We start from the raw sequence: 27062 nt of genomic DNA on the forward strand, positions 1-27062 counted from the left end.
ATACACACATGTTGTCTGATATCAGTTTCGCAAAAAGCCTATGACATCCAAATGTGAAGCAGCCAGCTCAAAGAGATCAAAGTCAAATATCCAGGGAGAGGCAGAGGCAGGACTCAAACTTTCACCTTTGACCTGAGGATCAGCATGTTTTCCTTCCATATCTGCACGTCTGGCTTCCAGGACGTGTCCCTTCGTCTCTTTGCTTTATCTGCTTCATCACACATGGCACCCTTCTCCTTTCACTTCTGGTATCTTTCTTTCCCCAAAGCTTACCGCTACCTGTGCTTCAGTTCCTGTCCTGCTTCTTGTGATCTTCCTGCCAAGGATGGCAGGACTTCTTTTGCATCCTCAATCCTTCCCACTCAATTGGTTCCTTCCTTTCTGTCTTAAATTAGTAGTACTTCTGTTGTCTTAAACTTTGCTTATTTATATTTTTCTTCTATCTAATCATCCTATTTCTCTTGCCTGGTACTGCCAAACCTACTGAGCATGTATAACTGAGTATCTCTTTGCCTCTTTCACACTTACACCCTTTCCCCCACATGCTTAGGTTTCTCTTTCTTCTGCTTTACCACAGCTACACTCTGGGAGACCAATACATTAATCAATTTCAAGTACCATCCTTAGTGCCCTCACCTTTTTTGATTGATCAGAAGTATTTGGCCCTGCGGACCACCTCCTATTTCTTGAAAGCCACTCCCCCAACCCCTCAGGACTTATGCAACTCTATATTTTCATAGCTGCCTTAGTCACTGATTCATTTTTATCTGGACAACCATTTCCTCATCAGTTAGATGGGAGAGGTGGGCTAGATCATTTCTGTTTTCTTCCTGTTCTGTGAATTTCAGTTTCTTTTGCTGGAACTTCTTCCTGCCTGCGGACTGTGCCAATCCCTCATGACTGAGTTCTTGGCCCTCCACTTGGCTCTCTATTCTCTCACTCCCATAGAGAAATAATCTATATTCATCTCCATGTGGAGGAATTCGCATCTCCATAGCTAGTCCAAACTGCTCACTCATCCCTGTCTCTTATTTCCAACTGTCCACACATAGACACCACTTCATCACTTCATACTCAACACTCCCTCAACCCCAACAAGGACTTCTCCCTAACTTCCCCAGTTTTTACTCATGATAATATTAGAAGCTTGGGCAAGATTGGGACAGGAAGAGGAAGCTAAGGGCTCTTAAGCTGTATTCTGAGAAAAAAAAAGTAATGAAGAAGTAAAAGACAGGCTCAGCATCTGGAGGAGAAGATTTAGTAGAGGAGAGAGAGAAAATGAAAGCAGTTAAATTCAAATCCCTCTCTTTCCTAATAAGTCTTTCCTAACAACAGAATCTACCTTTAAGCCACAAATGGCCCAAGATTGCTGGAAGGGATTGAAACCTTAGAGCAGTGAGGACAGCACCTGGTTGATGTTAATGATTTCAGATCTTCCTTTTTGGTAGGTAATACCCTGGAGTAGATAAAGTTAAGTTATAGATGTCACTTCAGACAGTAATCTATGAGAAATGAAGATACTCTCAGATTTCTAGTCTCAAAGAACCAAAATACGAAGGCAAATGTGGTCCTAGTTTTTAAAACCCATAAAATGATAGACTCCAGAATTTAAGGACTGGAGAGCTCCTTGGTCTAGAGTGGACTTTTAAACAAAGGAAAAGTCTGTGAGCACTTAGGAAAGAAAGAAGCAATCATCATTAGGAATCAGTACTTGGCTGAACTATTTCCTTTCTCCTTTGGGTTAACAGACCAGTAGATAGAAGATTCTCAGGAAATTTGAGAACATATTTTAGGTTGCTCTTCCCTGTCTTCAATGTGGGCAGCTTCCTTTTCTTTCATGCCATGACTGTGCTTGTAATCGCTTATTCAGTGTTCGACTTCTTCAATAGACTCTGGGTTTGATGAGCTCAGGGTGGGACCACTCCTGACCAGTTCACTGCTGCATCCACAGTTCCTAACCTTGTAGAGACTGATGAATCAATCAAAGAGCCAATTAGTCAATAGGTAGATGGAGAATGTGAGCTGGATGATAAGAGGTAGAATTATAAGTGATTACACAAGTATATTTAAAACATTTAAAAATTTCTGAATTGATGTCACTCTAAAGATTAGCTCTAACTGTAAAGTCTTAGAAGAGAACACAGGGGAAAAGCTTTATGACACTGTATTTCACAATGATTTCTTGGATATGATACCAAAAGCCCAGGCAAGGAAAGAAAATATAGATAAGTTGGATTTTATCAAAATTAAAAAAAAAACATTTAGGCATCAAAGGACACAATCAACAGAGTGAAAAGGCAGCCCATGGAATGGGAGAAAATATTTGAGAATCATTTATCTGATGAGGAATTAATATCCAGAAGATTTAAAGAACTCCTACAACACAACCACCACCAAAAATCCTCATCAAAAAACGGGCCAAGGACTTGAATACACATTTCTCCATGGAGGATACACAAATGGCCAGTAAGCGCATGAAAAGGTGCCCAACGTCACTCATCAGAGAAATGCAAACCAAAACCACAATGAGAAAACAAACAAAAATAATAAATGTTGATAAGAATGTAGAGAAATTGGAACCCTTGTACATTCTTAGTGAGAATGCAAAATGGTGCAGCCCTTGTGGACAACAGTATGGCAATTCCTCAAAAACTTCAGAGGGAGAAATGGGGAGTTATTGTTTAATGGGTAAAAAGTTAGAATTTTACATGATGAAAAAGTTATGGAGATGGATGGCGATTATGATTGCACAACAATGTGAATGTACGTAATGCCACAACACATTAATGTATACTTAAAAATGGTTAAAATGGTCAATTTTTTGCTATGTATTTTTTACTGCAATTTTTTAAAATGGGTGAAAAAAGCACCTCAATTATGAGCTCCAGGTCTTTATCCTGGGTTCTTATATCACTTTGATGAAAATATTACCAGCTTTGCTTTTGATAGAAAAGTTAGAACCAATATAAAGATTGTTAGAATAAGTTTCTAAGGACTTTAAGATTGTGGAACAACAGATCAGAATGAATATTGAAATTAAATAGGAATAACTAGAATTCTAAATATAGGATAAAAATAAGCAAAATATTACACAGGATTAGGAGTGATGACTTTTTTTTACATGAAAAAGATCTTGAGGTTTTCATTTCCTAAAATTCCAATATAACTCCATAGCAGTTAAAAAAAGAGAAACTTTTGCCTATTAGTGAAACTGTGCTCAGATAAAAGAAAGTAATAGTCTCACTGTGCTCTCTCCTGATCAGATAGTACTGGGGCACCAAACACTTTATTTCTTCTTTCAAGGTATATGTAAACTGTGATAAAACAAGATAAAACTATGAGGGCAGTTAGGGAACTCAAAAACCTGATCTCATTGGTCTTGATTGATGGACCAGGGCATTTAGCTTGGGAAAAAGAAAATTAGGAGGGAAGTAATAACTGTTTTCAACTATCTGAAGGGCTGGGATGAGAAAGAAGGACTGCTCTTATTCTGTATTTACTCCTACAGTCAGAATTGGGACTAATGGGCAAAAAGCTAAAAGAAGCCTGATTCATTAGGCGGCAGAATTTTCTAAATATTAGAGCTAATGACGTTCAATAGAATGGCCTCCTATTATCGGATGGCTCAAGTGGAGGTGCTGACCACCTGTCAGGGATACTTAGGGCAGTAGGGTGGCCCCTTCCAACACCACGATTCTACCTTTCTTTCAGCTTCTCAGTCTCAAAATCACCACATCATGTTTGATTCCTACCTCTTCTCCAATGATTGCCCCCATTATCCAATGAAGTCTTAGGGGTTCTTCCTTCACAGCTGTCTTTGCTTCACCCTTTACTCTCCACTGCATCGCCAGGAGCCTCACCTCCTCAACCTCAGAATACGTGCATGCTTCCAGTCAGCTCTTCCAGCCTGTCCTTGCTTCAATCCATCCTGCTTGCCCCTGCAGACTCACTTGATAAAACACTTAGCATGTGAGTCCTCTGATTAAGACCAAAGAGTGGGTCCCAATTACTTCCCATATCAAGATGAAATTCCATTTCTTGGCTTTTGGGGCTATTCATTCTTCCCTCCCTTTTCAATTTCACATTCTATTGTGCACATGATCAATTTTGTTTAAGCTGTTCCCTTCGCTGTCATCTGGCCTGCTTTTCTTTATCCGTCCATTCCCACTGCCATTTCCTCATTCGTGTCGTCGCCTGTGTGTCCTCTACCCCCAGCCTCATTATAGGGTCCATCCCATGTACCACAACCAGCATGAAATCTTTCCTGGCCACCCAAGCTCATATGGATCATTCTTCCCTCTCACTTATTTAACAGCTATTTACTGATCTTTGATAGAGTGCAGGCACTGTGCCAGATGCTGGTGAACAAGCGATGAGCAAGAAAAATTTGGCTCCTGACTTCACACAGTGGGCAAGATAAAATACATCATTGCTATGAAGGATACAAACGGAGTTGTGATATAAAATGATGGGGTGTGTGTGTGTGTGTGTGTGTGTGTGTGTGTTGGGCATAGGTATTTGACAGGGTACTCAGAGAAGACCTCTCTGAGGGGATGACAAATAAGCTGAGACCTGAGGGGCATGGAGAAGCCAGCCATTGGGAAAGCCTGGAGTCAAGCATGCCAGGCCAAAGAACTGGTGTGGGTAAGGTCCTGCGGCAAGAAGGCCTTGGCACGCTGGAGATACTGAAATTAGCATGGTTCGGCTGGAGCACAGTGGGTGGGGGAAGGGCATGAAGCAAAACTGGAGAGGCGCTGGGGCCTGGCAGGCCTGCCAAAGATCTTGGGTTTCATACTAATTACATTAGGAAGCCATGAAACAGTCTTAAGGAAGAAAGTGGTGTGATTCATACTTTTTTTTAAGACAGAGTCTCACTCTGTCACCCAGGCTGGAGTGCAGTGGCACAATCTCGGCTCACTGCAGCCTCCGCCTCCTGGGTTCAAGCGATTCTCCTGCCTTAGCCTCCTGAGTAGCTGGGACTGCTGGTGCGTGCCACCAAGCCCCGCTAATTTTTGTATTTTTAGTAGAGACGGGGTTTCACCATGTTGGCCAGGATGGTCTTGATCTCTTGACCTCGTGACCCACCCACCTCGGCCTCCCAAAGTGCAGAGATTACAGGCGTGAGCCACAGCACCCAGCCAATTCATACTTTTTAAGGTTACTTTGTTTATATTGTGGAGAATAGACTGAAGAGCTAGAGTGAAAATACTGGTTAAAAAACAAACAAACAAACACGTAATAAATGAGGTGAAAGACAGTAACTTCATCTAGAGTGATGAAGAAAAGTGCATGGATTTAAGATATGTTTTGGAAATTGGCATGAAAGGATTTGCTGATGGTTTTACATGAGGAGTAAAGAATTAGGAATGACTCCCAGTTGTCTGACATGAAAACTAGGGGATGGACATGATGTCATTTACTGTGATGGGGAAGTGGGGTATGGAGATAAGATGTGAGAGAAATTCAGAGGTTAAGTTTAAGACATGTTAAGTTTGAGGTGCCTGTCAGATAATTTCTCTTCTGGGCCTGGTTCTTCCTTTGTATGGAAGTGATCCTTGTATTTCCTCATTGGTATTATCACACTTTTAAATAATGATAATTTTATTTTAAAGGCCTTGCAGGTACCAAGCATAACAGGAATGAAGAAAATTCTAGGGCTTCTCCAGCCTCATTGACAAGGAAAAAGCAAACTACTCTTCATTGCAGTGTTGACATTTCAAAACTGGCATTTAATTATTTACATACTTTCATATATTAAAGGTACATATACATGTGTATAAGTAAATCTGTATGTGTATATGTGTGTATAAAAGTTTTCAATAGCTCCACTACTCACAGCTACCCTAGAGAACTTTACCAAAGCCCAGGAGATCTTCTGCAGTTTGGAGAACAAAATAAATCACAGTAATCCACCATCCCCTGTAATCAAATACATTTTGACTGAACCCAGTAACAATGACTCAGTTTCTAGCAAGGTGCCAGGCCCAGCCCTTGTCTTCATTTGACGTTGAGAACCGAGCAGCCAAAAGCCAGTACTCCAGAGCCCATAAAGCACGGCCAAAAGCGTGGCCTTAGATCACAGATTGATTCATGGGGATGGGCAGGAGTCTCCAGGGAAAACAGCTCATGGGGTAGCTGTTGAGCTTCTATGTGGGAAGTGAGGAAAATGAAAGCTCCTGGAAGCTTGGTGAAGATGAGAAACAAACATGAGCTCCTGGGGTCTTTAATAAAAAGAACTTTGACTGTAGAAAACAAAAAGATTGAAAACTTAAATTCACCCTCAACACGAATTAATTGGACACTGGATATAACTGAGATTCATAAGCTGTTTCTGCCCTTGACCCTGGCTCCAGCCTCTAGAGAATGGAAGAGTGTGGCTAGCACAGAGCTGCGGGTCAGCCCCTCATGAGAGGGGGTTGCTGGTCTAGGTGCAGGTGGTGAGGTGTGAGAAACCCAGCCACCCAGAGCCGCACAGCAACACGCCCAGCCGGCCCCAGTGAAGACATGCAGTTTCCTAGGGCTGGGTTTCTTTAACCTGTTCTTTGGAACCCCAGGGTACCCACATAATTGTTTGGGAACACTAAGCAGGTATTTTGCAAGAGAAATCTGGGTTCTTTCGTGTTTGGTGAAGTAACTGAATTTTCCCATGCTTTAACTATGTGTGAGGAAATAATTTCTGATTCTTCTGTTTATTTTCTCTTTCTACGGTCAGACATACACTCACCGTCTTCCTCTGACAGTATTGATTACCAAGCACAATTAAGCACTGAGACAGAAAGTTAACAGCTGAAGTGGGGTCACCTATAGGCAGAAAATAGATTCGTGTCTGTTTAACAGTAACCCAGATAAGAAGCCATGTTAAATAGAGACAACTTTTATTACAATCCTCATAGCATACCTTCCTTTTAACATTATTTTTATGATTTAGCTCCCTCCAATAGGAAATGTTTGGCCACCCACTGGTTTTGTGCTTTATAAACTTATTGCTTTAAATGTGTTATTAAAATCTTACCACCAAATTAGGATTCCATGACTTTTCTTAAATGTAAAGGTTTGTGACTTTGAAAAAAATTACAGGTCTGAGTTAGAGAAAAGAAAGTGGCAATGAGGCTCAAGTTGTCTAAACAGCATGGGAAATATGATACAATTTAATGTTATTTCAAGCAAAAGAGATGAGTCTAAGGATTTTGTAGAATAAGCAAATTTTTGCAAGTGATCTTCCTGTGGTTCTCTCACCCCGCCCCCAGCCTGTCTTCCACAATCTGATCACCTGATCCCTTGCTTAAAACTTTGAAGTTCAAACTCCTTACTGGGCCACACTGGGCTCTCTGTGACCCACTCTCTCTCTAGGCTTATTTCTTTTCTTTTCTTTTTTTTTTTCTGGAGACAGAGTCTTGCTCTGTCGCCTAGGCTGGAGTACAGTGGCGCGATCTCGGCTCACTGCAAGCTCTGCCTCCCGGGTTCTGGCCATCTCCTGCCTCAGCCTCCCGAGTAGCTGGGACTACAGGCGCCCGCCACTAGGCCTGGCTAATTTTTTGTATTTTTAGTAGAGACGGGGTTTCACCGTGTTAGCCAGGATGGTCTCGATCTCCTGACCTCATGATCCGCCCGCCTCGGCCTCCCAAAGTGCTGGGATTACAGGCATGAGCCACCGCGCCCAGCCTAGGCTTATTTCTTACTTCTTTACTTCTTCCTCCCTTAAAGAGGGCATCCCATCAGCAAGCCCCTGCTGTTCCCATTTCCTCTGCTTCAATGCTCACCACCATCCTCCAGGAATGCTCTCTCCTTTAAGAGTCAGTTCAAAAAATCACCTTCCCTTTGAGGATTCATTGAATTTTCCTTTCTGGCCCATTGCACCCTGTCCACACCTTCACTGTAGCAATCATCATATTGTATCGCAATAACTGGTTTACACACCTGTTTCCACATCCCAGCCTTTGCACAGTTCTTGATACACAGTAGGTGCTCTATAAATATTTGCTAAATAAATGAGTCCTTGGGTTAAAATGCAACTTCCCTCTCCTTTCAGCACCTTGAAATTTACTCAGAAAAGGAAAAGGAAATGACTGAAGTGTAGACAGTTTAAGCAGAACACAGCAAAGTACCCTGCCTGGGGTGCCCCTGGCCACTAGTTAAGGAAAAAGAATAAATATGGAGACTGGGGTCCCAGCACCTCTGTGGAGCTGTTGTGATTTCTGTTTACAACAGCCTGGCTAAGCAATCTGTGGGACCCAGGGCAAAATGGAAATGTGGAGCCCCTATTCAATAATGAAGAACTCCAAACAGTGACAGTGGAGCATTAAACCAAGCCGGAGTCCTGTCCAACTGCACAGGTGGCACAGATGACCACAGCTGTGTTGTGATGATAATATCAACAAATATAGAGTGCAGGGAGGCGGGGAGAAATGTTGGATCCATTTTTTAAGGAGTAGCTTTAAATATGTAAAATTGTTTTCAATTTATTTTCTCATGCCGCCTCCTTCATAGAACCCCTATAATTATGTGTTTTCATTTATAAGTGCAGAATTGTTTCTAAAGTAAATTATTTTATTTTACATTGTTTCAGGGAAAATGCTACATAATTCTAGTTAGTCCTTAAGAACAAATGCTATGAGCCACACACACTCCACCACTTTCCCCTGAAGTGAACAAGTCACTACTGCATTTTCTCCATTCAGTCCCAAACTTCAGGAGAGGAAGGAGAGAAGATTGGCTGGGCTCTCACAGGAATATGTTAATATGAAACATCTTTCATCACTCTCACTGATTTCTAAAAAATCTTGCATCAGTTCTCCATGCAGCAGCATCCAGTCTCTCCAAAGGTAATTTTATTTTATAACAATCTTAGTAAATGAGAAATTGTTGTATTTAGGCCCTAAATTTGGCTTGTCAGACATTATCGTGATGAAATGGCATGTGCTGATAAAGTGAATGAAGATGTATGATGGGGTATTTTAAAAACTCAGGTGGGCAAGTTGATCTGCACTGCCACAAGTTCTCCAGCAGGGGGCTGCAAGAGGAGTGCCACATATCCAGCTGCCCACAGCAGCCAGACCCACCGGTCTCTTGCTAGCCCTCTAAGTAAGTACCTGCTCTCCTATGTGGGTACCTTTTATGCCTTGACTCCCTGCCTGTGAAAGTAACAACAGGACCACACACCATTAGTGACTGCAACACTGTTGGCTACAGCAAGGAGGGGAGCGACCCAAGAAGCCAGACCAGAAGACAAATGCCAGGTGGGACCCTTCCTTCAGGTTCTCATCTTGTGCTGCCCATGCTTGGCTGTTGGTCTGCTCTCATTTATATACTTTAAAGCCAGAGAACCCAGAAACATGGCTAAGTTTGTGAAACAAAATCTTCATTTTACTATCCTAATTTCTCTACAACATGAAAGTTTCACTACCCAGCACCAACAGAATACATCAGATGGAATCAGAATTCTTAAACTTGTGAGCTCAGTTTTCTCATCTGCAAATGAGATCATTACCACTCACTTCATAGGGCCCCTTAAAAATCAGCAAGATAAAGTGCAGGGAGGCGACTGGTAGAGTAGGTACTCAAATGTTCATCTCCACATTTTTTGTTGTCTGGGGCACTTGTGTTACTGAGAAGACAGGGCTGCTGAAAAGGAAGAGAAAATGGCTCTCCAAAACAATTGTCGGAGAGAAAAGCTCAGACTGTGAAACACCAGCAGAGCCCAATTTGTACAAGTTTGTCTGCAGATGACTCTGCACCTGCCGCTCCTCGCTTAGATTCTCTCACCTAAGAACAAACATGCACACAGACGCCCACTCACTGAGCTAAAAACACCTACAACAACTCAAAGAAATACACACACCAGAACAGAATTAACTGCACAGAAGCACAACAGCGAGTCCATCAGACACATACCTTGCAGGATACACACTGATCTGCTGAAGATGTGTGTGGTGAGAAGTGAACTGTGCACAGAGACTGAGCAGGGTTAGCAGAGGTGATGGGGCAGGGGGGAGGTGGGGAGCCAGAAAGGACCACAGAAACCCACGGACTGTGGAAACCCATAATTTGCAGGTATAGTAATAATATTCTACCTTAACAAGACCCAGGGACATCTCATAGCTTATTCAAATAACTAAACATACAACCTTTGGCCTTCTTAATTACTCCATACCACTAAACTGGCTCTCACAAACATTCCTAATAAAGACCATTAATTGCCCTAGAGGTAAAGTTCAGCAATGGGACCAGGGTTGCTCTTCTGCTTATAACTAGGATTTCATGACTGAGATAGGAACAGTACAGAATAAACCTACATGAGTAGTTATTCCTTAACAGCATGGAATATGCTTTGAGAAGGTACTCTTATTTGCTTTCCCTAACCATCACCTTATTGATCAACTCCAATACAAAGAGTCTATGCTTCTGGGTCACATGGCAACCGGTATGCCCAAAACTAAACAATCAGGAATCCAAATGAACAAAAAAGGCAGTTCAATTTTGTAAGAAACAATATATTTTATTTTTCTGACACCACAGCTCTGGCGAGTGGTTTTGTACCAAATTTAATGGAGGTTACACAGAACGTCTTACGCATGGGACGGGGAGGAAAGGGAAGGAACCACAAAATTTAAAACAAACAGAAACAAAATCCTGGATAGCTTTTAGCATCTGTTCCACTCCCACATTAATAAAATTCACTTGGGAATTCCGAATAAAAGGAGAACAGAAAACAAGGTGGGCAGGGAAGGGTATGATGGGGGAAGAGAAAGACTTAGGGGAAAAAAAGACCAGAGAGCATCCCAAGGACAGACCTTTCCCTCCCAGAGCCAAGAGGACGCTCGGCACGGAAGGCGAGGCTTTGCTAGATTTATTTCCCCAAAATAACACTGTGTATTGCAGCTGCCAAAGGGAAAGAGAGAGGGAAGCAGAGGGTCACCAGCGGGGGGCACAAAGGAAGGAAACACTTAACTGAGGAGACAGAGCAAAATGGGAGAGAAAACAAGAGAAAAATGTGCCAGTGGGTTGGTATATTGGGAGACAGACAGTGCTGAAGAGCACTTGAACTGAAAAACAAATGTCCTAAGAGTCATTATTTTTCAAAAGAAAAATCTCCCCCCTCCCCCCACCCCTCACTGAACTTAGTTCCTTTTTTTGTGCTTTTCATTAATACTCTGCTCTGAGGTCGTAGTTTGGTTTTTCTATACACTGCAGTTGAAAGAAAATAGTCCAAAGGTCTGAAGATGGATTCTCCACCTAAAGTAAACAGCCCAGCATTCCTGTTCTCCTCTTGCCCCAAAGACTAAAGTCTCTGCTAAAATCCCTTTTACAATATAGTACAGTACACACAAAAAAAATGAAGCCCAAATCAAAAAAACAAAAACAGAATCCTGGGAGAAGCCAGTCCAAAGGACGTAAACATACAGAGAACGGTGCAACACATGACCGATGGCAATTCTCAAAGCACAGCTACAGATTCCCAAAAGTAGGTGCCATCATGGATACCCAAGTCCACAAAAATAATTTTTAAAAAATAAATCTTAAAAAAAACACACCTGTTGATTAAATGAATAATTTGTTTTCAGGTAAATCCATACATTCTCGAGTTCCCCCCTCCCCCAAAGCAGCCCTCGGGTCTCTGTTCTCCTATTGCATGACCAATAGTAAGTACTCCTGGAACTCCCTCAAAGCAGCTCTCAGGACCTGGAATCTCATCTTGACAAGGATCGGCACATCCAATCTTAGCAGCTTAAAACATCATGTTTCCTGGGTTGCCAGGTCCTTGGCTAAATCCACCCATGCCCACGTCAGCAGCCATGCCCCGGGGCCTCATCTGTGGGGGGATCATGATGTTCTGTTGGGGTCCCATCATGCCCTGCATGGACATCATCATGCCTGGAGAGCCCACAGGCCCAGGGTGGGTGTAGAGCCCAGCAGGCCCCCGATCCTTGCCAGGAATCATGCCCACGGCAGCAGCTGGATTGCTCATCAGGGTGGGCTGGCCGGGCATTGTAGATTGTGCTGGTGACATCATCCGATGGTGAGGTCCCATCATGCCTTGTTGGAGAAAGGCTGGTGGTCTCATGGGGTTGTGGCCTGGCATGGATGGAGCTGTACCAAGAGGGATGTCCGGAGTTCCCACGGGCCCTGGACCTCCCATGCCAGGTAATGCTAGTCCCATTCTGGGGGCTTGTTCGCCCATCATCCCCTGCATGTGTGAAAACCCAGGTCCAGGACCCTGGGGCTGTTTACGGCCTGGAACTTCCCCTCGAGGGAAATATTGCAGCGTCTGGCTGGGCTTCTCAGATGGAATAATGCGGGATAGATCAAACTCAGGTATTCCGGTGGCTCCAGGTCGGATGACCTCCTGCAGATCTGGGTCTGTAAACACCGAAGGCATGCTGTTCCCCAGGACAGTGAAGGAGTCAGGACCCCCGGGGCCTCCAGGCTTGCAAAGTGCTGCATCTGCTGAACTTTGGGGCAGGTTGCTGGGGCGGCCAAGGGGGCCTTCTCCTGGGAAACCCATCCCTCCTGGGAAGCTGCCCTGCCCCCCACTGGGGCCATTGTGAGGGAATGGAACCTGCTGTGGGGGAGACTGTACTGGAGGGAAGCCCTGGGGGAAGCCCATCCGTCCTTGAGGTACCATCGGTGGCTCCTGGGACCCATGCCCCATGATAGGATTGTGTGACATCAAGCCAGGCCCCATTGGGACCCCATGAGGAGGTATGTTGGGTCCCATGGCATTTGGAGAGGGCATCTGACTGGAGTGAGAAAGTGGCTGGGTCATTCCCATTGGGCTGAGGGTTGGCATCGGAACCACGGGGTTTGGACCTGAAATTCGAGGATTCTGTGTATTAATGCCCATTCCTAGAAAAATAAAGATATCAAAGGAATCAACCAAAAATCAACTCAGAAAAACTATAATAAATTAACAAAAAAACTACTGTGCATCCAATGTGCATAGTATAATGCTGGGAAAACGTACAACACACAATCCCTGCCATCAATAAGATCATAATACATCTGGGGACATACGAACCAAGAGCTCTACAGGACAGTATGAGTCTTAAACTCTCTGATTTAGGAGTGTGTAGAAGATAGCAAGGGAGAAATTCTCATGTGTGAAAAGTTATAAATTAGCACACAAATGAGTTTCGCCTTCCTCATTGGAGATATTTAACACAGAAGAAAACAATTTGCCTGAATGACTCAAGTACGGTCCTTTTGGAGAAATCAGTACTACAATCCCAATGATCAGGAATCATAACAAAGAAACTAAACAGGTCATTTTTCAATTGGCATTTGGCATTATTTTATAAGTGCCTTATAGAGAAAGCATTTAAAACTCGAGATTACATGAAATGTTCAAGAAATAACTTTTAATAGAAAAGGAAAGTAACATATTCTAATACAGTCCCTGGGACATTGAAGTATTTGGTCTCTCTGTGGAATTACCACCGAGTGTGGCAGGGGGCTTATGCTGTTCCTGGTACATGTACTAACCTGGTTAATTAGAGTTACTGATAAATAAAAAGCATTCGTAACAATCAGAATAGAACTGGAACCAGAAACTCATGGCTGAAAAGTCATGGTCTCTTTGCTGATTGCTTTCACCATCCTGATCATTATCTGTTAGTCAGGTGGCAGGAGTCGAAGTGAGGGGTGGGTATAGGAATGAAGGTGTACCGAATGTGTAGGGAAGGGAAGGATTTTATTATCTCCCTAGTCCAAAAAAAAAAAAAAAAAAAGGCTTCTCTAGGAAATAGGGGCTTTCCACTGTCTGAAATCCTGTGGCTGCTTGTGGTTTGAGGCCGCTCTTCCAGAAAAAAATACTTGAGAACTAAAGATATTCCAATCAGCCTATTAGAAACTGCTCTCTATATTGCTACATGAGGACCCAAAGAGAAAAAACAAAAACAACAAACCCTGAAAACCATCCAGGTACACAGAAGCATCAGAACTATAAAGAAACCTGCTTTCTTACAAACAAATAAGGAGTCAAGTAATAAGAAATTATCTTCCTCTAGTCAAGGCACTTTCATTCTACTGAAACTACCTTAGATGGAAGATTTTTTCTACTTGTTGAACTTCCACCTATTCAGGTGTATAGCCATTGAGAAAACGCTTCAAGAGGTTTCTCTTTGGTCTAGCACTCACTCCACAACCTGCCTTTCTGATATCTTACCTGGCATATTATTCATTGATGGCAAGTTGGGAGAACGAGCTGGAGGGGAGTCGTCATCTGAGCTGGCCACAGTCTTGATAGCATCATGGTATAACGGGGTGGAACTGGGCATTGCAAACTTGGACATTCGAGACATCATAATAGAGAGTGGGTTCTGGGAAAGGGTTGGCTCTGGAGGCATAGTATAAGGTGTACTAGAGGGAAGACTTCCAGGGATATTCACAGAGGCAGGCTGGCTGGCTGTAGGAGGTGGGGGGCCACCTAAAAGGAAGCAAAATAAAACAAAATGGGCAGGGAATTAGATTCCTTTTGAAGGGTATTGGGCCCTATGATTATGAACTAGCAAGGCCAGGAATGAGACAGATGAACAGGACAGTGTTATTAGATCCCAGACACAAATCATCAATCTTCTAGTCAAGCTCTGTGTAAGTGCAGAGGGAGACCGCGGTGTGATATGGAGGTGACATGACCGATCAGCAGATGTGAAGACAAACACACCAGGAATGTGTTAGAAATATTAGTTCAAGCTTGGGGAAAATATGGTTTACAGACAACCATTTCACTGAATAGAATATGAAATAAGTGGATCTCTTTCCCTTGCCAATCACAGTTTAGAATTCGACTCAGGTATTAGTATGCCATGAAACCAGACTAGTGATATAACCCCAGGTACTAACGACATCACCCTACACACACTCTTGATTAATTTCCACAACCAAGATGTTTGAACCAAAAAGGTCTGAGGGGGCTGTTCCACTGTACTGCTTCAGTGAACTGCTACCCCACAGAGAGACACTTTAGGCTGGTAGGATAAGTCTTCTATCTTGCTCTGATTCTAGTCTTTCTCAGGTGGAGACAGCACCAACCTAGTATTTACACCTTGGCGCTACTTCCACTGACCACCTCTAGTCCCACTCACAAAACCATCATCATCAGCAAGAATCTCTCCCAGGAAGAAAATCCTCCTAAATTGTAGCTGATATGTGAAAACAGCGGTCTACCAAGGAGAAGGTTTTGGTAACCGTTTCTGTGGTCAACAGGTATTTACAAGAACCACACAAGTCTTACAGCAGCTTCCCCTCTCTCTGCTTAGGATTATACCCAGAATCTCGATTCAAGGGCAGCCCCTTGCAGTGGGTCCAGTATTTAAAGAAGCCACATTCATCCACTGTTAAGACATTTTATTGCATTTGTTCATTGTGCGAATGTAAATTATTCTGTGAACCCAACACATATTCCCCATTTCCCCTCTTCTTTTTAACAGTCTCTCTGACATACGTATTTTTTGCTGATTGGACACTTCTGCATAACCCCATAGAAGCACTGATTATGCACCTTGCCACAAATATGGCCATTTCAACCAAGACTGCCTTCTCTATCTGTGTACTCAAGACACCAGTTTTCTTAAAGTAACCGTATCAGGCTCTAGCAGTCTCCAGCTACTAGGTCCAACTGTGAGGATGCAAGCATACTGACCTGACTCTACATTTCCCAGCATGGCTGGGGAGGCCATGGTGAGGGGTGCTTTATGGTTTGGAGGGATCCCAGGACTCTGAAGGGGAGGTTTTGGAGAAGAGGTCCATCCAGGTGACGGGGCAGGAAGTGATGGAGACTTGAGGTGGACAGGTGAAGCAGCAGCAGACCCCAAAACAGGGGGGGACTTAATGGAAGCAGCAGCAGCTGGGCCCGCCAGCATGCCTGCCAGCTGCGATGGAGTCTGGGGGGACTTGAGGTTCCCCGAGGGCGAGCCCAGCATTGGTGACTGGACTTGGTGCATCGTGGGAGACTTCAGAGGGTTAATGCCTGGGGAATGCACCTGGCTGCCTGCCACAGATATATCCAAGGGCTTCCGCCCCAGGCCACGCTGAACTGGAGGAGCTGTGTTGAGGCTGGTGGGGTTACTGGAAGGGTTGAGAGGTAGTGGTGGCATATGACTGAGCCGGCTGTTAGTCCTTTGGTCGGGCCCAATTGGTTCTCTGAGATTCCGCAAGCCACTGTTGCTGCCTGGACCCTGAGACATGGGAAGGAATGGTCTGGGGCCCATGCCATACTCCTGCTGGGGGTGCTCACCAAATGGCAGTGGCACCATCTTCTGCTGAGCAGGCAGCATGTCTGAGCCACCTGGGCGTAATTTCAGCATCTCCTCAGGGCCCGCCGCAGCCTCTCTCATCTTCTGAGGTATCATCTGAGAGTTGGATCCCATGTTGACATTTAGATTGACATCTCCCTTCATCCCACTAGGAACCATCCCAAACTCAAGTTCCCGACCAGGGCCCATCTGTGGGGGCATTCCTTTTGGAAAGTCACCCCTAGAAGGACTCAGAGGGCCCTCAACTGGTATTCGAGGGAAAATGGGGTTATTCCCAGGCTCCATGTGGCGCTGGGAGCCTGGAATCATCCTGTTCATCTCCATGCTGGGCCTGATGCCTTCCATGGCCATCCCTGGGGGGAGACCCAGCTGTTTCTCTGCCAGCTGCTGCTGAAACATCTCTTCAGACAATCCTTGGGGGTTTGGGAAGCGTTCACCTCGGCCGGGACCGCTGAAGATGCCCTGGCCAGGAGGAAAATTTCGACCATCTGGGATTTTTGGCACATCATCTGGCCAACTGACTCCAGGAAGACCTGGTCTAGATGCAGGGTTGGGGACATTTGGCCCTTCCATTTCAGAGTTTATCATGCCTGCAAATCCAGGGAGGCGCATCTGGCTCCCTGGCATGTTGGGGTGGGGAGCCATGCCCCTCGGGGGCAGAGAATGTGGCATGTTGATACCATCAGAAAATGGCTCTGCACCCCCAGGTGCCCAGCCTTCACTAGGGGTCATCTGATATGGAGGGGGGGGCCCTCGGACCACTCCCCGAGGCCCGTGCTGATGGACCATCATGTCCTGGAGGGAACATTGCTGGACAACCACTTGTTCCTGCTTCCTCCTTTTCTCTTCATAAAACTCCTGCTGCAGTTTCAGCCACGCTATCTGCTCAGGAGTCATATGGTCGAGGTGGTCGGGTCCTATGGTCCCAGACTGGGAGTTCATAGAAGGTGGAACCATTTCATCTGGAGAAAAGGGTACATCTCTATGTCCTTGAGGGCCAAATGGAGCTCCTACGTCTGTCCGGGGCCCAGGTCCCTTACCTAGGCTTTGGGATTGGGCCATCATGGCCTGTATCGGCCCTTCTGGTTTTTTCTGAGGCCCATCTAATACCCCAGGATTCTGCTGGGGTCCCCCACTTTGTGCTCCTGTGAATTCTTTCTCATCAGGAAAAAGCATGCGCTGGATATCTCTGAGAGTTTGTAAGGAGCGCTCCCGGTGCTCCAGCTGCTCCTGAGATAGGCCATCGGGATTCTCTCCCAGTGTGGGGGGCTCGCCACTGGACACTGGTGGAGGCGGAGGGGCTTTGGGATCTGCTGAAGAGCTATTGCTCCCCTGGGAGACAGGGGTCACTGCCCTATTGTTGGGAGTTGAGTTGGGCCCAGTACCATCTGGGGGCAGTGGAGTGGAGCTGGCAGGACTTCCTACAGAAGGAATCAGTTTGTTTTCTACCCCAGGACTCTCCCGGTCCAGGGGACGTGGGGGTGCGGCAGGCTTGGGTGCTGGTGCCGGAATGGGTGGAGTTGGCTGCAGTCTGGTATTCTGGGAAGAATTCTGGTCCTGGTTGGCTGGAGCTGGGGGCTGTTGTGGGAGAGGTTTCGGATCATTCCGAAGGGCAGATATCTGTGTGTTCTGAAGACAAACAAATAGTTTAAGAATCATTGGTAAACTGAACAGAAGGGCAATTAAAAGAGCAAGGTATGTTATAAAGGAATTGTCTCCAGTCACATAAATCTAACTGACAGTGGCTGTAGGAATTGCTCATGTACAACCCTCTTTTGGGCATGGAGACATTTTGATTTTTTTTTTTTTAAACTTACTGTCAAATGGTATCCTCTTTCCCTTGCTGAAGATTAGGTTTCAATAACTTTAAAAGTATGCCAGGGGAGAGCTACTCTGCCAAAGTGAATACATTTCAGTATCTATTTTGAGGAACAGGTTTGATATCACATGTCTACTATGTGTTTCTGATTCAGAGAGAGATTAGTTTCTTGGTATGTGGGAGGCTGTACCTAACACCTTTTTCTTTTCCCTGAAAGTATAACTGGGTATGTAGACTTCTCATTGTCAATCAAAAGGCCTGATGTTGCCATCTGAAAGAGAAAGCGTAAGTCACTTGCAGCTCTGTACTCTCTCAGCCGAGGAAGCGGGTAAGGCTGCTCCATTTCAACGTCTCCTCTGGCAGGGTGACTACTGAGGCACTCCCCTCCTGGAGTTTCCAGGGGGCCTGACATCTCTGGTTTCTGTTTTTGGTTTGTGATCACTGATTCCACATTTGATAAGAATTTGTACATTAACTGTAGTGAGATAATCTGCAGTCAGGAAGCTTCTGTGGAGAAATCTGAGGCTATCTAGCTCATGGTGTCTCTTGAACTGTTCTTTCCAATAGACAGTAGACTGGCCTTTTTTAATATGCTGGATGATTGCCTTATTATTGTTTATTAAGTACCAGTGCTATGCTAAGTCCAGGGTAGAAGCACACTCACCTACAATAGGTGACACGGACACCTTGAATGTTTGGAAGAGGGATGTATATGTTCTGGGTCTAAACCAAGAGCACTGCTGAAATGTAAGAGGGCACTGATGAACAGAAGGGCTTGATCTACAAACCCTGTCTCAGAGACCTTTCACCAAAGGCCTTTCTCCAGACCCTTTTTTTGTGTTCATTTGCTCCTACTTGTTCACTTAATCCAGTCTGTATTTCCAAACCCTTCAGGCTCTTACCTCCTCATCTACTCTCTGGAATGTTTACCTGTGTGCAAATATGTAAACAAATAATTATGTGTATCTCCGCATATGAACAATTTGTGTTGTATACACATGAAAACATATCTTTGGGCACTTATATTCTGTGAATATATATATAAATGTTGGATTTTGAGGTATCCATGCACTTCTGCCTGTAGGTATCGAGTTGTGTGGGTAAGATCGGCTGAATCTTGTATGATTCTGTACAGTCAAAAGTGTATTTCATATCCACACTCCTAACTGGAGTGTAGAGGTCACCTTGATTTTCCTTCCAGTGCCATTTTAAGTTTGGTTTTGTTGGTCAGGTTTTCTTTTTTGCGGGTGGATACTGATTTCATATAAGGAAACCATGACGGCAGAAAACATTTAGATGTGGAACAATGGATTATTCCCAATTCCTTCCTTAACTCCTTTCCTGATTTTAGTACCAGAGAAGGTGTAGGTGTAGGTATTAAGGTGTAGGTATTAAGAACTGCCATTAAGTCAATAAAAGGTTGGTTTCAGTTACACTGTACCATATTCATTCCAGGACAATAAGCATTTTAAATATAATTGTATGCATCTTCTACCCTTGAGTAGTCAAGATGCATGGGGAATGTGAAATTCCTTTTCTAAGTTTAGAAAGGCCTAAGCTCTGCTTATGTCTACAAAGAAGGAGACTTTTCTGATACACAAAATAGGAAAGATGTCACCTATTTTATCTTGAATTGTCACTTTGATTATTTATTGTCAATTAACTTTTCCCATGTTTAAGACTCATCCCAGTATTAGATTTCATGCTCCCTGAAAGCAGGGACTGTGTCTTGAACTTCTTAGTATCCCCCATAGCATCTGGTGCAATGGCTTGATGATGCCAGATATAAGAAGTATCTTTTGGTTCGATTTGGTAAACTACGCGCATGAAAATATCCACTGTATGCTTTTTTTTTTTTTTTTTTTTTTGAGATGGAGTCTCACTCTGTCACCCAGGCTGGAGTGCAGTGGCACAATCTCAGCTCACTGCAAGCTCCGCCTCCCAGGTTCAGGCCATTCTCCTGCCTCAGGCTCCCAAGTAGCTGGGACTACAGGCGCCCGCCACCACGCCTGGCTAATTTTTTGTATTTTTGGTAGAGACGAGGTTTCACTGGGTTAGCCAGGATGGTCTCGATCTCCTGACCTCGTGATCCGCCCGCCTCGGCCTCCCAAAGTGCTGGGATTACAGGCATGAGCCACCATGCCCAGCCACTGTATGCTTTTTCTAATGGAGTTTACAGCAGGTGCTTAAGATCCAGATAGAAAACAGACTAACATTTATTACAATTTTACAAATATCAAGCAATTAAAAGCATTCAATGGTCTTATCACTTTGAAATAAATATGAATCACTTTGAAAGTCGATGAGGCTCTGATTATGATATTGTCATCATGTACTCTAGAAGTTTTAATTGTTGCTTTTTTTCTGTTCTTTCTTTGTTATTCAACTAGCTCAAGAGTGTTATTTTTAAAAATCCTGCTCTGTACACAGGGTCTGAATTTAGATTTTCCCAGAGACGATTACATGAAGGAAACCCAAAGATATCTGTATAGCTCCTCTTTTAGTTTGCATCTTCTTCCCCCTAGTAATTCATCAATCTACCAGCTTTCTCGTAGAAAAGGCTAGTATAGTATGATATGCCTAATGCCCCACAATGCCAGAATTAGGTTAAATGCCAAGAACGCAGCTCATGCCATCAAGACTACCTTCCTATCAATTAAATTCACCACCTCCTTTCCTTTGCAGTCACTGTAGAATCATTAAACCATTACTCAGTTTCTGAAACAACATACCAGAGGCGCTGTGCTTCTCTCTGTCTTGCTGTTAGAAATGTTCTGGATGTGGAAAGAGACGATAGTTTCAACCTGGCCCTTCAAAACAGCTTCTGCAGCTCTGCAAAGACAGAAGAGACAGCACACACTAGAACTTGTTTCTATTTCACTAACTGTAATTCCAAAGCACTTTAACCACACAATAAACTTGTAAGGGAGAGGAAGGAATATAAAGAACCACCAGAAATGTTGAAGAAATCAAGACAAACATGTTTCATTATTTATATTTACCACTTATCATCAAACTTCTAAAATTAAAAGACAGCCATTAGCAAATCCCAAAAGAGGCATTAAAAAACAAAAACCAAGATTTTCTCCTGAAACCAATCCACTGTAGTAGGTGTTTTATAGAGAATCCGAGTTCAAAATCCCAACCCAAGAAGGGGGAAGATGAGATCGTACAATACCTAGTGATAGTTTAAGGCTGTTAAGATTCACTTTTTATCTTAAGTGAAAAAAAAGTCAGAAAACCATATGTAGGGTATAATCACAATTCTGATAAATAAAAATTGATGCATCCATCCACTAAAAATTTATATATATAAATGTTTACAGTAGTTATCTCTGTGAATTCCAGAGATATTAATTTTTAGTTATACTTTCTAATTATTCTAGAGTGGACATTTGTTACTTGTGTTGTTTAGAAAATAGTAATAGGTAGGTTGCAGAAAAGTGTGTATTGTGCAATCAATTTCTTCTGTTTAAAAGAGAAGAAATGAGTCACAGGCACGGTGGCTCATGCCTGTAATCCTAGCATTTTGGGAGGCTGAGGCAGACAGATCACCTGAGGCCAGGAGTTCAAGACCAGCCTGGCCAACATGGTAAAACCCCATCTCTACTAAAAAATACAAAAAATTAGCTGGGTGTAGTGACGGGTTCCTGTAATCCCAGCTTATCAAGAGGCTGAGGCAGACGAATTGCTTGATCCCAGGAGGTGGAGGCTGCAGTGAGCCGAGACCCGCCACTGCACTCCAGCCTAGGCGACAGAGACAGACACCATCTCAAAAAAAAAAAAAAAAAAAGAAAAGAAAAAAAAGATATATATGTATATTTGTACAAGCACGAAAAATTTCTGAAAGGGAAGCAAAGGATGTATTATCAGTGGTTGCCTCTGGGGGAGTTTGGGTTGGGAGGTTTTATGTTTTATCTCTTTCTGTACTGTTAACTTTGGGTGATAATAAAAGATCAATCTGCAATGGGAATAAGAACTTAGGTCCCCAGACAAGCCCTGCCCAACAGCAAGACACAGCCATCAACTTACTTATTGGCCATCTCAGTAGAAAACACATACACCACTTTGGCTGGAGTCTTCTGAGCAGGTGTGGGCTCTGTGGCAGTAGTTTGGCCATGGGAGGGGGTGGAAGACCTGGGGGCTGTAGCATTTGATGGGGTCATCGAGTGTGGTGTGTGCTGGGAATCCTGGGACTTTATGTGGTCAGCAGAATTACATTCTAAAAGAATAAAATGACTCGTCATAGAAAGAATAAAATTTCCTTTCTTCTGCCAGCATATATAGCATCACAACACAAACCCACCTTGAGAATTTCAAGGAAGTACCACCTTGCTAAGAGGAAATCTCTTCTACTCATAAAATTTCAAATACTCTTCTCTCTCAAATGACTAACCATAAAGCAGTCTTCCCCCACTTCCTTACCTCTCTATTACATCTCCTTCATATATTAGTGTAAATGTCCCTTCTTCTGGTAACCTTTTTGAAACCTCCTAGACTTAACTGGGGATGGATCTCGCAGCCCTCTAACTTCTCTTATTTCAGCATTTATCATATTTTACTGTAACTGTCTAATAATCAGCTTTCAAGGTGCATTCAAATCTTTGAGGACAACAGCTGTATCCATCTTGCTGACCATGGCCCCCCAGCATAGTGCTGGCACTCATAGCAGGCCTGCCAAAATACTTGAGGGAGGAGGGGAGGAAGCGGGGAAGAAACAATCACCCAGGTTTCCATTTCTAATTTGGGTTGGAAAATCATACTTCCATTCCTTGAATACTAACTTCATGTTCTGGCCTACAGTTAAGACTTTTGGTCTTATACTAGGAGGAAAAAGCCTAAAACCACAGCTGTTGGTCCCATACCTTTCTTGCTCACTCCATTTTGGTACCTGCCAAATCTCTACACATCTGGTAGCCACTCATTCCTGCTACACTAAAATCAGCTGTAACAAATCTGGACTACTGCCAGGGCCATTAAGGCTTCCTCTTGTGTCTGCAAGTCTGGCAAAATGGCAACTAGAGAACACAAGACCCAAGCCTTGGAGGATTGCTCTGATGGAGAAGAGAAGGGGATACCAGAAAAACTGCCCCAGTGGGGGCCACTGGCACAGACAAACTAGAGCGACTGGCTTGAAACTAAAGTACAAACAGCATAGAGGCCAGAAACGTGTACAAACAGGGATAGGCCTGTGAAACATCCTACCATAACCCCTAAACCATTGCATCCTTAAGGGCAAGAACTCCTCAACTAGGAGGTTCCAAACAATTCTTCAGTTAGTAACAAAATGAGAAGAAACAGTTCCATCATAAACTGTGAGAACTCATCAATCTGATACCTACTCTCCCCACTTGTCTGATATTAGGCTCTCTGGCCTCTGTCGAATGTCAGAGGCCTTCCCTCAGGAATACCTACTTCCCTCTGAGTCTCAAAGATCTTATAGACATACCTTTAATGTCAGAGTCATCGTTTGGAGTCCCAGGATCTCTCTGATCAAAGGAGTCGGCGGAAATACTTCGCTCCCTTTTCCCCTTGCCCTTGGCACCATTTCCAGCCCCATTCTTCAGCCCCATGCTCCCACCTGGGCCAGGGAGTGCTTTAGGGGTATGGCCCCCACTCTTGGAGTCACAGGGGGATGGCTGGGATTGGCTGGCTGAGCCCCCCTGTTTACCCTGATTGGAGAATTTGGAATCCAGCTGGGGGTTTCCAGATGGGGACATCACTGTAGGGGGACGGACCATCACCTCCTGCTTTGACTTAGGGCTACTAAAAGAAACAAATAACAAAGGAAGATCAGACACCAGATACAGCTGGTCAGTACAAATTAGGGAGAGGCAGTTTCTAATGGGGGTCAAGGAGACCCTTAGGACTAAAATAACCACCCCATGATTCACCTCAGCCATTTGCTTGCTCCCACCACCCCTGATCCCATCTCAGAGCTATCAACAGAGAGGAGGATCAAGCAGAGTGGCCTGCCAGGTTTCAGGAACCCTAGAGTCACATGGGGACCCATCTCCAGGGCTTCTGTCAATAAAGGACAATGGTTTCTATGTACATAGAGAAATGACTCTTACACTAAGACTAGCTCGGAGTAAATAAACAGGCATCGTTAAGATCAAAATACTACCCACCCCCAGGCTGATGACAAGGAACAGCTGTAGGAGAGCCTCACTTCCCTGCTGGAAAATGCAAGCTGGTCCCGAAGAGCACGGGAGCTGGTGACTGTCAGGTTAGGGAAATCCTCCAGGATACTAATCCCTCCCAACAAGCAGTATTACACCAAAGCAGATAAACCAACCACTGCCCTCAGGGAGTGAGGACAAAATTCTTTTAAAGTAACAATTTAAGTACTGTGAAACCGAGGAAAAAGTGTCACAGTGGGAGTCCGGGGAATAATGTTTTAGTTCTAAGACATTAGGCCTCCTCATCATTCCAGGCCTCAGCTTCCTTGTTTGCCAACTTGGGCAGATTGTACTGGTTGGTCTCTACGGTCCTTTCGTTTGTGCTTTGGCAGGGAGGTGGGTGGAGAGGTCAGGGGATGATGGACAAAAGAATAACAAAGGAAAACTCTAACATAAGCTTTGATTACACTGTATCCTGCTTACTCTTATATTACTATTTACTAGTCTATTTTCTCTTCCTTTCTCATTTGGGTTTCATTTACTTCTAATTCAACATACTGTTTCACCAATGAGTGTTCATGGTGTGCCTATGGCATCCCCAAAGGCAGGAAGAGGCCCCAGCCCTTACCTCTGTGTGTTTCCTGATGGAGAGCTCCTCACTTTAGGGTTACTGGAATGCATTGATTGAAATCCTGAGCTTGCAGTCACAAACGGGACAGGCTCACCAAGTTCCTCTCAGGTTGCAGCAGAAACAGCTGCTGGGGGCAGTGGCACTGGCCCACTGCTTGCTGGGGTGCGTCCCTTAGCGCTCGCTGCCTGTATGCCTTTTTCCTCTTTGTTTTTCTCTGCTGTGGAAGTGGGTCCTTTCCCCTTGCAGCTCCAGCATTCTCTGGGTGCGTGCCTCCTGCTGCCAGAGGAAAATCTCGCATCTCCAGGGCACACTACAGGAAAAGCCCACCCAAAAAAAGTTGGGAGCAAAAACAGAGACATAAAACACCCTTACAACAGGATCAAGGTGAAAGCACTAGCCAACTCAGCGAAGCAGCTAGACCATGCCTCCACTTCCATCAGGGTGAAAGGAAAGGGTGATGCTCCCTCTGTGGACAAAGGCTCAGGGGCCACACCAGCTGGAGGGTGACTAGGACTTCCTGCCAAGCATGCAAGCCTCCCACCCAAGCAGCATGGACCAGGCAAGGGTGAGCAGGTGAGGAAGGCAGTTTTCTCTTTAGCTATGTATTCTCCCTTATATTTCTGTAGTTTTGAATACAAAACCCTCAAAAACTTGGGTCTTTCTTTTTTCAAAACAATGCTTTGAAACCCCTAGGTACCGCAGATCCATAATGACTATCTGGTGTTTCAGTTCTGATGGCAAACAACAGCACTGAAATGAAACAACTCCCCCAATTTCAAACCATGATGCAAATTAATCTATGTTTATACTCTCAGGGCCTTGGGGGTGGGGGGACTTTAAAATCAAATATTGAACCAACACCAAATACAATCAGTTCTGCCCCCTGATTTCCATGATCTTTCTATTAAATTATGCCGAGTATGTGTCTTGTGTTCTCACTGCTTAATGACAGGGACTGCAGGCATGGGTAAGCATGGGAATGATCCATAATTCTGAAAGTAAAAGAACATCTTTGAAGGCTAAGATATTTTTTGAGCCAATTTGCAAGGCTAATTTGAAGCATAAAGGTCAAGAAAATATTCCCAAACCTAGCTAGAGAACAAATGAGAAAGTCCTTTATTCAGGGAAGCCTAGACGAATTCAGGTAAAACCAAGACATACTTTAAGTCTCTGCTCCCTCCCAGGGCAATTCCATTATGGTTTTCTTGTAGCCACTATCCCCTTATCAACCCCCTTCCAGCTTCTAGTATCTTACTGACAAAGTATAGGAATGAAGGAGGAGAATATTAGGTGCAGGACTAGTGACTACAGAACCAAAGGGAGTCAGAAACAGCTCAGGTGTTGCAGCTTACATGTACTTTGAGAGAATGGAGACTGGGCTAAAATTGGGAGGATCAGTTATATCCTAGGTTGTAGCACTATGATCACTGTCACACGTTAAAGGTCTATTTCTTCATTTAGAAATCTGCAATAGTCTCAGCTATTTCACCTGGGACAGTGAAAGAAATTTATGGAAGTTCTGAGTACACCCAATTAAATTTTTTTTCCTTTTTAAATAAAAAAGTCAGGAAAAAGAACTAGAATAAAAACATTATGAATGTTTCTATGCTGACCTCAGGAGAGAGCATGTTAAAAAACATTTTGGTCTTGATTATATTTAAGGTTCTATTTTTATCCCCCATCATCTTCCAGCTTTTTTTGTTTTTTTTTTTTTTTTTGGTTTAGACTAAGAAATGGATTGTGGTTGTCAAGTTCGACATATATAATCATAAACCATTTTGTAACCTCTCAATGAACATTAGAAATCACTGGGAAAATAGAAGTAGAAAATGAATCTTGCATGGACAAAGCCATCAGAAAACATTTACCTCAGGAAAAGAAAAGCAGTTACCACCTATATAGTCCCCCTCCATAACTTCTTCTAGTACTTTCTGTCTGCATCACGTATTCTAGCACTCAATCACATGTTGTACTGAATAATCCTAGGTGTATATTTTATCACCCTGTGAAGACTATGCTCTTAGAAGACAAGAACCTTGTTTTAAAGTTCTTTTGTTTTTCTATAATACTCAGCATGATGTACTAAGAATGTAGGTAGATCCTCTGTGACTTATTCAAGTTCTCCCATAACAGAAACACCTGGCATCTGTGTTACACACATCTTCCAAAGAAACTCAAAACATTACAATTATCAAATCACCTCATTAATCTGCCAAACATTTATGATGAGCTGGTAGCAA

The 27062-nt window shown here is 43.8% G+C and overlaps 3 protein-coding genes across 4 annotated transcripts in view; 1 reads left to right on the plus strand and 2 right to left on the minus strand.

The window, feature by feature from the left end:
* ACP6 (acid phosphatase 6, lysophosphatidic) overlaps window positions 1-9541 on the plus strand; it is a 43433-nt gene extending 33892 nt beyond the window's left edge. The window contains exons 10-11 of one of the 2 annotated variants that reach the window (XR_009213638.1): window positions 5613-5760; window positions 8567-9541. Coding sequence is in view for 1 of the 2 variants with exons in the window: in XM_032151635.2 (XP_032007526.1) it covers window positions 5613-5675 (63 nt within the window). In the remaining variant the exon portion in view is untranslated. Of the gene's footprint in view, window positions 1-5612; window positions 7481-8566 lie in introns of those variants that run through there. The other variant, XM_032151635.2, reaches the window with a different exon arrangement.
* A 445-nt stretch (window positions 9542-9986) lies between these two features.
* BCL9 (BCL9 transcription coactivator) lies at window positions 9987-24956 on the minus strand. The gene is made up of 7 exons (XM_032151595.2): window positions 24820-24956; window positions 23519-23835; window positions 22102-22291; window positions 20802-20901; window positions 15638-17879; window positions 14162-14422; window positions 9987-12843 (listed from the first exon to the last, which is right to left on the minus strand). Exons 1-7 carry the CDS (start codon window positions 24870-24872, stop codon window positions 11726-11728), a joined length of 4281 nt encoding a protein of 1426 aa, XP_032007486.1. The 5' UTR covers window positions 24873-24956; the 3' UTR covers window positions 9987-11725.
* On the minus strand, window positions 24913-25120 carry LOC131380673 (uncharacterized). Its single transcript, XM_058439361.1, is given in 2 exon segments — window positions 24913-24984; window positions 24986-25120. Coding segments are annotated over 2 exon segments (207 nt in total).
* Window positions 25121-27062: the final 1942 nt, after the last annotated feature.

This window comes from Hylobates moloch, unplaced genomic scaffold (assembly GCF_009828535.3).
Source record: "Hylobates moloch isolate HMO894 unplaced genomic scaffold, HMol_V3 SCAFFOLD_5, whole genome shotgun sequence".
Lineage (NCBI taxonomy): Eukaryota > Metazoa > Chordata > Mammalia > Primates > Hylobatidae > Hylobates > Hylobates moloch.